This window comes from Palaemon carinicauda, chromosome 11 (genome assembly GCF_036898095.1).
Source record: "Palaemon carinicauda isolate YSFRI2023 chromosome 11, ASM3689809v2, whole genome shotgun sequence".
Classification (NCBI taxonomy): Eukaryota; Metazoa; Arthropoda; class Malacostraca; order Decapoda; family Palaemonidae; genus Palaemon; species Palaemon carinicauda.
In genome coordinates this window covers 112,876,969-112,889,150 of record NC_090735.1, presented here as the reverse complement: position 1 = coordinate 112,889,150, position 12,182 = coordinate 112,876,969, and the positions used below count along the sequence as shown (strand labels likewise).

General features: G+C 43.8%; 2 protein-coding genes across 2 annotated transcripts in view; one reads left to right on the top strand and one right to left on the bottom strand.

The window, feature by feature from the left end:
- The window catches only part of LOC137650123 (protein maelstrom homolog), a 418,726-nt gene that overhangs the window by 162,278 nt on the left and 244,266 nt on the right, over positions 1–12,182 (top strand). The window lies entirely within an intron of this gene.
- LOC137649862 (uncharacterized) overlaps positions 1–12,182 on the bottom strand; it is a 133,568-nt gene that overhangs the window by 23,988 nt on the left and 97,398 nt on the right. Inside the window, exon 5 of the mRNA XM_068382803.1 lies at positions 6,941–7,080. Coding sequence (XP_068238904.1) covers positions 6,941–7,080 — 140 coding nt within the window. The remainder of the gene's footprint in view (positions 1–6,940; positions 7,081–12,182) is intronic.

The following is a 12,182-nucleotide window of genomic DNA, read 5'->3' as shown; positions in this document are numbered from 1 at the left end:
TCGGTCCGAACATGATGATGAGCTTGACCACTCCACACCCAGGCGTCCAGCTAAATCCTTAGTGCCTTTCGAAGCCTGGAGAGTCTTAGCTAAGTGTTTGCCTGCACGACGCTTGGAGACGCGTCTTGATACAGCGCGTTCTCCTTCCAAAGTTGTCCCTCCGGGAAGGCCTCCTCTACCGACTTCGGTCGTAGGTGCTCCCTGGAGCAGCAGGAAGTTGTTAGACCTTCCTCTTCATCAGTGGCTCCTAGTGCTCCTGTTGCGAGCACTTCGGCTCGTGAAACGCGTCCGTTGGTGCACGAAGTGGCGATTCTTGTGATTTCGCGCTTGATTTTCTTGAATTTACAAACAAATCAGCGAGTTTTGCATGCATGTCGTGAGTGGAAGTGTCGGGATTATGAGCAATTGCGGACCCAACACTTTTGGTGTTTTCCACCTCCAGCGGAAGACCAATACCCTTTCCAGAAGGGTTTACGGAGCCCATGAATGAATTTGCAAATGTCCCGATTAGGCCGGACCTGCTCCAGCGGAAGACCAATACCCTTTCCAGAAGGGTTTACGGAGCCCCTGAATGAATTTGCAAATGTCCCGATTAGGCCAGCCCTGCTTCGCCTCCTCGGGAACGTATTCCTCTGAATTTGGCTCCTGCAGTTCCGCAACCCCTGACTGTCTCAGTCAGAGCTACCCCTAGGATAACTTTGGGGTCCTTGTAGAGTTCACTGAATGCAGGACAGGACCCTAAAAGAAAGTCGACATTCGAGAGCGCGATCGCGAGCTGAAGGCCAAGCCCCTGCGGACTCATATTTGGCTAATTTGTCTTTCACTCCATTGAAGGCAAAAGAGATCATTACGAGAAAGCAGAGGAGACGAATGAGAAGTGTGAACCCTTCCCACGCTGATATCCTCCATCCTAGGACGAGTAGGGACTTAGGCTCAGTCAGGGAAATCAATATCCATTCCTTTAACCCTCCTGATATCAAGGTAGTGCCGCCGGACCAGCTCCCGGTCGCTGTTCCTCTTTCAGAGGAAAAGCCTTCTGCTCCTAAGGCCACCGTCTCATCCAAGTCCTCAACGACCTCGCAGGTTCCCCTCCTAAGAACAAAGAGGACCGTACCGTGCGAAGGAAGTCGAAGGACTAAGACAACGCAGAACGGCGCCGCAAGGGCAGCTGGAGAGGCCGAGGCACAGATGCGATCTGCGGTGGCGGGCCCATCCACTACTTTAATTGATGACCCTGACCTACTCCAGGCTCTGAAAGTGAGCCTGGAGGTGGATGACCCATTAAATCCGGAGGATGAATATCTTCCAAAGGCAGCCAGTCCGAACTATCACTATGAACAAGAGAGGAAAGAGATGGAACATACCTTTAGGCAGGTCCTCACCTGTATTAGGGCCATTAAAAGGCTATCAACTCCTGGTTCCACTGAACAAGAGAGGAAAGAGATGGAACATACCTTCAGGCAGGTCTTCGCCTGTATGAGGGCCATTAAAAGGCTATCGACTCCTAGTTCCACCATCCAGGAAGGGAAGGAAATGGTTCTTGATGCTCTCTTCTTCGAGACCAAGAAGCCTTCTAGGTCCAGTGCAACTTTGCCCCGGTTCAAAGGCCTAACAGCTGCTAATAGAAAAGCTATCTCCCAGATAGCTGGAACTTCCAGTTCCTTGAGAGCAAGTTCATCCTCTCAGGCTTTGCCACTTCCTTTTGTGTTACAAAGTTAGTATTATGAGATCGAAGGTGAACAACATTCCACCATGACCCTCGACCCTTCGATAAGTCTCTCTTACGAAGGGGGTTCCCACTCAAACCCTTTCCTCTGTCAGCCTTGCTTTTGGCACTTGAACACCTAAACATAGAGAGAGGCGCGAAGTATGCCATGCACGCTGCTTCATGGCGGGATCTATGGTTGAGATTTCTCGGCTTCATGGTTCCCTCCCACGACTTGTCAAAGGAATCAGTCAGGAAGACTGAATCTTTCCTATTATCGGGTGCTCGGACTCTTGAGTTCCAAGCATAGGACAAGCCATGAAGCCTCCAGTATGGCATAATTCACGCCTCTCTCTATGTTAAGGAGCTCAATTGCCAAGAGGGAGGCCCTCAGAGAGCAGAGGATTTGAGCTGGAAGACCCTTTGTTAGAGTCTACTGAAGGGTCGAGAGACATGGTGGAATGTGGTTCCCCTTAGATTTGATAATAGTACTTCCTTTGAAGAACAAAAGGAAGTGGTAGAGACCGTGAAGAAACAGCCCTCAAGAAACTAAAAGTTCCAGCTATCTGAGCGATAGACTTCCTTTCGGTGGCCATCAAGCACTGAGACCAGAGCAAAGCTGCTCTAGCTCTGGGAGGCTTCTGGGTCTGGAATATTTCATCAAGTACCATATCCTAACCCTCCTGGGTGGTAATACCAGGATTTGAAAGCCTATTAATGGCCCACATACAAGAGAGGACCTGCCAAAGGATGTTCTGACTCGGGTCTCTTTTGCTCAGAGTGAAAGTTTGAACTAGCTGCCTTTGGAAGATTTTCATCATACGTATTCACGGGGTCGTTTACCTCCAGGCTCACATCCAGAGCCTGGGGTAGGTCAGGGCCGTTAACGGTGTCGATAGAGGGACCCGCCACAGGGGACCTTCTCTGTGACTCAACCAAATAAGCTCCCCTGGCTGTAGCATTCTTGGGTTTCATCTTGGTGTCTTTTGACTCCCTTCACACACGACATTCCTCCACGGTCTTAGGAGAGGGAACTTGCAAAGGCTTCAAGGCTCCAGCAGCCAAACCTCTGGCAGTTGGAGCTGAAGGCTCTCCCTCCAGAGGAAGCAAAGAAATCGGACGCTGGTCCAAAGGCCCTACCTCAATTTCTTGAGGGTTGAAGGAAAAAAGCAATATCCCAGGGAGATCCTGTCCCTACTCGTCCTAGGGTGGATGATACTGGCGTGAGGTGGTGTTACAATGCAATACATAATGGTTTGTGTCAAAGAAAGCTTAATGATTTGTATATGAAAAAATTATTTCATTTTCTATATAGTTTAGTCCTCAAGTGTTCCCCCAAAAAGTGACTTAATCCGTTATTATTTCTTTTTAACAGGTACTGCCAGCAGGCCCCTACACCCAGTAGGGAGAGAAGTTTAGGTTATTCTTCTAAGTATATACGAAAGATGAAGTTGCCAAAAGAATAATTACTCGAGCCTTGTGTGTTGTAACTATTTCTTCTCGTACACTGATAAGTGAATTAAGCATGCCCTGCAACATGGTAACTTGACTCAAAATTAGGAGCAAATGAAACTAGATTAGTCTTATCACTGAATTAGGTGGTAATATTTTTACACAGAGGGTTTACGGACAGTTTTTCAAATACTTGTCCCCAGAACCAAGTGAACATAAAGTGGCATACAACAGTTTTCAATTGCAGCCAAACTTTTATGTGTTGTCAATGCCCACGCCCAGTTGACCGTGCATGCAGATAATGAACTTGAGTATGTTGCTAGTCAGCCTGGAGAAGACTGTAAAAAGCAAGGGTGCCGGGATGATCTAGTTTTGCTGTGTGAATTGCAACCTTGTTTTATGAACCCTTAGATCGTGAGGCAAGCTACTGGTATTTGAATGTATCCCAAATAGATACACAGTTAGGTGTGCCTTTGTTTATACTAATACAGTTTAGGGAACACTTATGAGTGTCCAGCATGAGAATAGTTTGTTTTTTTTTTTTTTCTTTTTGGTTATTCAAATCATTTTTTGTTTTGTTAACTTTTAGAAGGTTGATTCCTATGAATCTGTGCCATGGATATATCTAGGTTTCTGCTTATGTGTTTTGAAGATCTGACTTTTCATACTAAAGTTTTGTATTGTTTCTCTCAGGAATGATATATTTTTTTTTCCTTTTTCAAATATATATTTTTCTTGTTTTTATGAAAACAGCATTTCATTTGAGTTCCTTACACCATTGTGTCCCCTTCTCAGCCACCCATTGAATGTTTAGCATTATTTGTTTCCTTAATAAAATCTAACCTGAGATTCAAGCTATTCATGTATACTGCTCATTTTCCCAGAAATGAATCAGCGGTCATGCTACACGTTTATTCAGCAAGCTGAAGGCAAGGGAAGATAAGGTCCCCTTGCCCAGTATAAAATCAAGGGGTGGTGCCAAGTGCCCAGTGCCCAGTTCATCCTTGATTGTTTGCCTTTTACCCAGATTTTTGGGTATTTCACCGTCATATATTTTTTGTGTAGTGAACATTGGAGTGTGGTCGGTATTCGGACACTAAGCAGTTCGGGTGCTACCTCTGGCCACAGTCCGCAAACCACTACAATGTCTTTCATCCTTCTCTTCTGCGTTTTAGTCATGGTTTCCCTAGTCGTAACCGGAGTAGAAGGCAGGTTGGCCATGTAAGAGTCAGAAGGAAGAGGACCCTCGGAACGAGATCGAGAGGAAGGTGATCTCCGTGCCTTGTCCGACGTTGGTCTCCTCCTAGGATCTAGACTCCCAAGAGACGAACTCAAAGAGGACTCCAAAGGAATCCTAGGGAGCTCTCACAGGTTGTGGTAGTGGAGGAGCCACACCCATTGACTTCTGCAGGGTGGAGATGAAAGTGCTCACCCATGCAGGAAGCACAGAACCTTTAGGAAAGCCAAGGGCTTCCCTTGAAGGTCCAGTCCAGGAAAACGTCCTCTAGGGAGGGAACCTGTGTCGACGCAAGGGAGAGTCCCTGCATCAGAAGAACCTGTTTCTTCAACGGACAAGAAGGACATACCGGGATAATAAGGACATTAGCAAACATATCAAGAGGCTCCTTAAAACACTCTGGAAAGGGCATAGGCCTGCTGCTGGAGATGGTAGAAGCAGGAGGCGGAGGGGGAGCTGTTGGTACTGCACTTGCTCGCGGTTCTGATACATCAGCTCCTGAATTGCTCGCGGATATCGCTGATTTAAGCGCAAAAATTGTTAGTTTCGCGCGACAACAGCCGCGATTTATGAGCAGAAGTGCTCGCAACAACAGTACTAGGACCCATACTGGAAGAGGAAGGTCTAACACATTCCTGCTGCAGCAAAGAAGCACGAAGTCGAAAGAGAAGGCCTCTGAGTAGGAGCAGCCTTAAGCGTTGGAGAACGCGTCGCAATTGGACGCATTCCCAAGCGTTGCATAGGCGAATGCTTTACAAAAACCCCCAGGCTGTAAAAGGCACTGGAGGTTTAGCTGGACACCTGTCTGAGGGACGGTCAGTCTCATGATCAGATTCAGTCTGAGGTCGTTTAGGAGAAGGACGGGTTGAGGGGCTAAGCGTTATTGACTGAACAAACGCCTATCTCTACCGATAGACGCAGAACGTCTAGCTCTCGTTCGAGAACGGAAGAGCGTCATGAATGCCTAGCTCGTGAACGTGACAGTTGGCCTTGAAACGAGAATGTTGTTCTTGAGAACGTGAATGTTGTTCTCGTGAACAGCGCCCTCGCGAGCGTGAACGTCGCCCTCATGAACGGGAGAGTCGTCCTCGCAAGGGCCATCCTCGTGATCTACATCGTCGAGATCTAAAACGCGAGCGTCTGGACCTTGGTCTAGATTGGGATGCTCTTGGATGAGCAGAGTGCGATCATGAGATTTCTCCTCATGAAGCGGAATGGCTTCGAGAAGAGCGTTGAGACCGATAAGTCTCATGAGCGTGAAGCTTTAGAGCAAAAACGCCTACCAGAAAAAGAGCGTTCCGATCGTGATGTCCTACGATCCATCAAATCTTCCAATCGTCACACAAAAGAAGTGTCCTGAACGACGAGAAGATGGAGAGGCTTGTCCTTTTGCGCTACTGGTGGGAGGAACGCTGGTCTCAGGAAGATCATCACTGCAACTGACGGGTTCCTGTGGGAAGAAACATATGGTTGAAGGTTACAGGATGACAGGTAGGGTTGTTGTTAGCAGGAGGCCGTTGGAGGGGCAAATCCGAGCAATCGCCCTGTCTATGCATGGAAGGTCAAGAAGAGGGTGACAGATGGACTTTGCACAGCTCCAAAGCATGAGATGTTGAAGGCTCTGGAAGGGTCATTCCTGGCATAGCTGATGGAGATGCAGAAGTTCCTCCTTCGAAGGGGGCCCAGAAGCCCCTAAGGTTGGCTACACCTGCAACACATTTGCAAGGGAAAATGGCTCCCTGGCAGCTGGAGGTGAAGTTGCTCCTCTAGGAGAAACAACTACCTACATGTACCAAGGGGTTGTAACGGAGTTAGTCAGTCTGCGCTCTTGACTGATCGTCCTTCGGAATATTGCGACCGAGGAGGAGCTTTTGAAAGATATTTGGGGGTGCGAGAAGAAGAAGAATGTGCTTTCCTTGCCCTCAAGGGTGATAGATTGCGCTCACCCTTCTTTCTTTTCCGGCCCAAATTTCTCCCATTAGGAGGCAGGCCACTCCCTGTACTCTGCGCAGGGAAAACCCTGCTCGCACCGATGACCTCTACACGAAGGACACAGAGTGTGTGGGTTGGTATCCAGCGATGACATGAAGGTACCGCACTCAGCACCCTCGCGCCCAGGACAGATCCGCATGAAGCCGATCTGAAAAAATCACGCACACCTGAAATGATAAAGCAAAGATGTCCAATGACAGCCTCGGAAGAAGAGAGGCATGTCCACAATCTATAGAGCCAAATGAAAATGTGGCGTACCTCACAGCTGTGAAAATATATATAGAGGTGGCTAGGTACCCCAAAGCCTCCCCGTTCAAGCAGTTTGGCAGGGTTGCCACCTCGCACTTCAAGTCCAAGAGCTACCTTCCAGCTTTGCCGTAAGATAATCAAAATGAATAACTCCAAGTTTGTTAGTATGGGAACGATTATAAATTCTGTATAAAAGGTTATATTCTACTGCAGCCTTTACTCAAAATGTTTCTCAACTAATTGTAACTTCCACTTCCATCACCAACAAAATTTTCTTTTCAGTTATTTCAACACTTATGCCATACCTTTAATAAAAACTGCACTAATTCATGTAAAACCTCCTCTGTATCAGTATCATCAGTCATCCCCAAATTGTCAGGTAGCAAACAATGTGTTCTTGCAGATTCTTCTCTGGCTGTATAGGCATAACATGCTGGTATGTTTGCTGGAAAAGAATACAAATGCAATAATTAAAACTACCAAAATGTTTCTAAAATCAATATTTGACTAGATATATATTTCATATTAAAAAAAGCACATAAGAAAATTATCGCTAATTTAATGGTACCAATCATAAATACAATAACTATCTACATAAGCACAAAATTCCCACCCGTTCCAGTTTAAAACCTAAGAGCATCATGATTATTAAAAAAAAACATAAAACTAAGATCAATCATATAAGATTCAAGACCTGCATCTAGAGATTTCTGTATGACGCTGAAAATTCTATAAAAAGAAAACCAGAGAACAAAGGCCCTTGAAAATGCCAAACTGCAAACTAGGGAACAGGTAATTATTTTAGATAATAAGGGAGTTCGCCATTACAGTAATGCCTATATATACAAAATTAATTGGCTCCATAGTGGCTATGTATCATGATTTTTTCGTATGAGTCACGTTTTACACGTAAATCATCCAAATTTGTTCCAAGCCCTATAAAAACATCACAAATACATTTGAATCACTCAATATATCTCACCTAACTGTTAATACCTGTAAATGAAATGGTTATTAAAACATAATGCAACTAGAAAAACACTCCGAGAGTACAGACCTTGGCCATGGCAGCTTATTTCTCAAAACCAGCATACCTTAATATTATCAATCATTTCCAGCTCTTTATATAAGTTTAAAATCACTAAGTTTCATTGCTTTACAATTAAAATTGTGGCCATATGATTGATGACCAATATTTGACCTTTTGCTTGACCTTACTCTACCTGGACCTCAACAGCTCTTCACATAAGTTCAAAATCCCCGCAAGTTTTATTACTTTACGATTATAATTGTGGCCGTATAGTAGAAGACCCGAATTTGACCTTTCGCTTGACCTTGACCTTGGACTCTTGCTTGACCTTCGACTTTGACACGTATTAATTGGCGAAGATTTTCATACACTCAAATATGAACCAACTTTGAAGTCTGTGAGAACAACATCCAAAATTATGACTGATTACGTGAATTGGACATTTTGCTTGACTGTGACCTTAACCTTAAAAAATCTACTAATTTCCACCTCTTTACACAAGTTTAAAACCCCTGAAATCCTACAAGTTTCATTGCTTTACAATTAAAATTGTAGTCGAATGGTTGATGACTGGAATTTGATCTTTAGCTTGACGTTGGACCTTAATATGTATTACTTGGCGTGGATTTTTATACACTCGAATATGAACCAAGTTTGAAGTGTCCATGACAATGATGTTCAAACTTATGACTGATTACGTGAATTGGACATTTAGCTTCACCGTGACCTTCCAAAATTTAATCATTTCCAGCTTTTTACATAACAGTTAATCACTTCAAGTTTCACTACTCTACAATTAAAATTGTGGCTATGAAGCTGTTCACAAACACACACAAACACAAACATTAAGGAGGTAATAATAAACGGAAAATAATACAATACAGTGAACCCTCGTTTATCGCGGTAGATAGGTTCCAGACCCGGCCGCGATAGGTGAAAATCCGCGAAGTAGTGACATCATATTTACCTATATATTTAACATGTATATTCGGACTTTTAAAACCTTCCCTTGTACGTAGTACTGTTAACAAACTACCCTTTAATGTACAGAACACTTAATGCATGTACTACAGCACCCTAAACTAAAACAGGCACAAATATTAAAGGCAATTTTATATCATGCATTTCCTAAACACCTAAAAACCACGATAAAAAATGGCAACCAATGTTTTGTTTACGTTCATCTCTGATCATAATGAAGAAACAAACTCATTTAGTGTACACATATATGTATAGGTTAGTTTTTGCATCGATTATATTGATTATACAGTATGTTGATTTTTTTATTACCAATGTTTTACTTAATTTTTCTTAGGACTTCCAAATGAAATGTTTTTCTTTATGACGCCGCCTGAAACGACAGCATCATAAAGTACTGTAGGCTCAGTAAACAACCACACTCAGAACAAAGAAGGCATTTAACGTGCATGATGAAAGTAATAAATAATGATATTTACAGTAAAAGCATTTACAAAATATGTTATTAGTACAAATATAATTTACCGTATCTATATAAAATCATAAAGTACATACTGTACGTAGCAAAGCAGGAAAACAATTTACGAGAGAGAGAGAGAGAGAGAGAGAGAGAGAGAGAGAGAGAGAGAGAGAGAGAGAGAGAGAGAGAGAGAGAGAGAGAGAGAGAGAGAGAGAGAGAGATTGTTTTACGTACGTAAATGTAAATTTAAAAAAAAAAAAAAATATGATAGGTTACATGTAGACTTTTAAAACCTTCCCTTTAACTTAATGCATACAGTACTAAACTATAAAACAGGCACAAATATTAGAATGTTAGAATATTAAATTAAAAAATAAAGATTGTTACTGTACTCACCACGAAAGAAGTTCAAGAAAAACTTGAATGATGATGGCGATGAATTTGCTGCACAGTAGAAATGATGATGATGAAGCTGATGATGTGTTCTACTGTGCAGCCAGGTAGTATTTTACGTCTCTTCAGACGGAGGTGTCTTTTCCTGGGACACCTCTTCAACTTCTTCAATTTCTTCCGAAGGCGTAGTAGCAGGAGGAACTGGCTCTTTTTTGCGAGGCTGGAAGAACATTGTGATCGGAAGTTGTTGCCGCTGCTTCTTTTTTCGATCTAAGAGCATCTTGTAGGGAGTCATTATGTCATCAACCTTGTTGCAGAATTGCATCGACCGAACCATATCCTCGTCCCACTCTTGCAACATTTCTTTCACCTCCTTTATATGGTTGCAGACCTTGGCAAGCCGTTCTAGTGTTAAGCCCGTTTCTTTGACATTTTCTTGGGTCTCTTCCTAGGTTTCACTCTCTTCTTCGCTTGCCGATTTCGTCAGGTCTTCGAGGTCTGCGTCAATTAGGGGCTGGGAATGGCAGTCCAACAACTCGTCGACGTCTTCAGTCGTCATGTCGCCAAACCCGTCACCTCCAATTATGGCAGCCAACTGCACAGATTTGCGTACTGCAGAGTGTTGGATTTCAGCAGGTGTAAATCCCTCGTCGTCGTAAATAATCTCAGGCCACAACTTCTTCCAGCTCGCATTCACAGTTGCAGGTTTCATCTCTTGAAGTGGATTCTGAATATTCTTCAGGCACGTGGCTATGGTGTACTCCCGCCAGTACGCCTTCAAGTTAAAATCTTCATCCTCATCCTCTTGGGCAGCATCCACACACGCAACGAGGTCCGCCAAGGTATTCTTCGTGTAGAGGGCCTTGAACGCCCTGATAACCACCTGGTCCTTCGGTTGAATTAATGACGTGGTGTTGGGTGGCAGGAACTCAACCTGAACGCCCTCACGCGACAGATCAGTTGCGTGTCCACCAGCGTTATCCATAAGGAGAAGGATCTTGAGTGGCAAGCCCTTTTCTACGAGATATTCATTGACTTGCGGGATGAAACACTGGTGGAACCAGTTGGAGGTCAGCATCTTCGTAATCCATGCTTTTGGATTATGCATCCAGTACACGAAAAGGAGATACTTGTTTTTATTTTTCAAAACGCGAGGATTTTTCAACTTATAAATAAGCCCCGGCTTTAGCAAAAATCCAGCAGCATTGCCACACATCACAAGGGTAACGCGATCCTTGAATGCTTTAATGCCAGAGGCTTTGGCTTCCTCTTTGAACAGGAAAGTTCGCGACGGCATTCTCTTCCAAAATAAGCCGGTCTCATCCATATTAAACACTTGTTCCAGCTTGTATCCACCTTCGGCGATAATATTCTTGAACGTCTGGTTCACGTAATTTTCAGCAGCGGCAGTGTCAGCCGAAGCAGCCTCGCCATGCAGGGAAACGCTTTTCAGGGCGAAGCGTTTCTGAAACTTCGCGAACCATCCTTTGCTGGCGGAAAAACGTTGTTTCTGAGGCTGGGAATCAGTGGATGTCCCTGGTTGAGGATCATCTGCATCATCATCATCTTCAGCATGGTTGCCATCGTCGTCTTGAGGTTCCTTTGCAGCAAAATTCTGATACAAGCTCAAAGCCTTTGTTCGGATGGTGTTTGTATTCAAGGCTATATTCTTCTTCCGGGAGTCGGCAATCCACACAGCTAAAGCACCTTCCATGCGTACGATCGTTTTATTACGCGTTGTAACGACTCGCTTCGCTGATCTGCTAAAGGTGATTGCAGCCGTCTTTCTAATGTTCGCCTCGTCCTTCTTGATATAGCGAACAGTAGATTCGTTGATCCCAAAATGGCGCGCTGCGGCCGCATAGCTTCTACCGTCTTTTAACATATCGAGAAGCGTAACCTTCTCAGCAATCATCATCCTCCTTCGGTGGCGTTTAGGCTCACTACCAGCCTTAGTAGAAGCAGAACGCTTGGGAGGCATTGTACAGTAGGATTTGACAAAAAGTTCAACTTAAAAAGGTCGCACACAGCACAGATTAAACTTCACAAACTTAAGAACGTCTACTCAGCGATACGCGGTAAGAGAAAGTGGACAACCCGGGCCCGCGAGAACCTAGATGCTGCGGGTTGGAGATGAGGGCAAAACACCAATCACAGGCTAGATAACAAAACTTGAGTTCTGATTCGTCATCAATCAGCGCTTGAACCAATCACAACCCGTCTTACAGTATAAGATGCGTAGGTTACCAACTCAAAGTACAAGATACCCCGCGCATACCGTACGTACAGTATTAATAATAATAATAATAAATAATGATAATACAGTACAGTACTGTAATAATAACAATAATAATAATGATAATAATAATAACAATCATAATTTTATTAACAACAACAATAATAATAACAATAATAATAGCTTAACGTATGCTATTTTATTCTTTTGTAGGATGTGTGTGTCTCTCTCTCTCTCTCTCTCTCTCTCTCTCTCTCTCTCTCTCTCTCTCTCTCTCTCTCTCTCTCTCTCTCTCTCTCTCTCTCGTAAGCTTATTCGAAATGTGATTTTTGCAACAAAGAATATTATTGGATGCAGTACTACGTACGTATACATACAAAAGATTCATGGAAAAGAAGCACATCCATTACATTTGTAGTACAGTAGTAGCCATCAGCAGCCTTACACCAT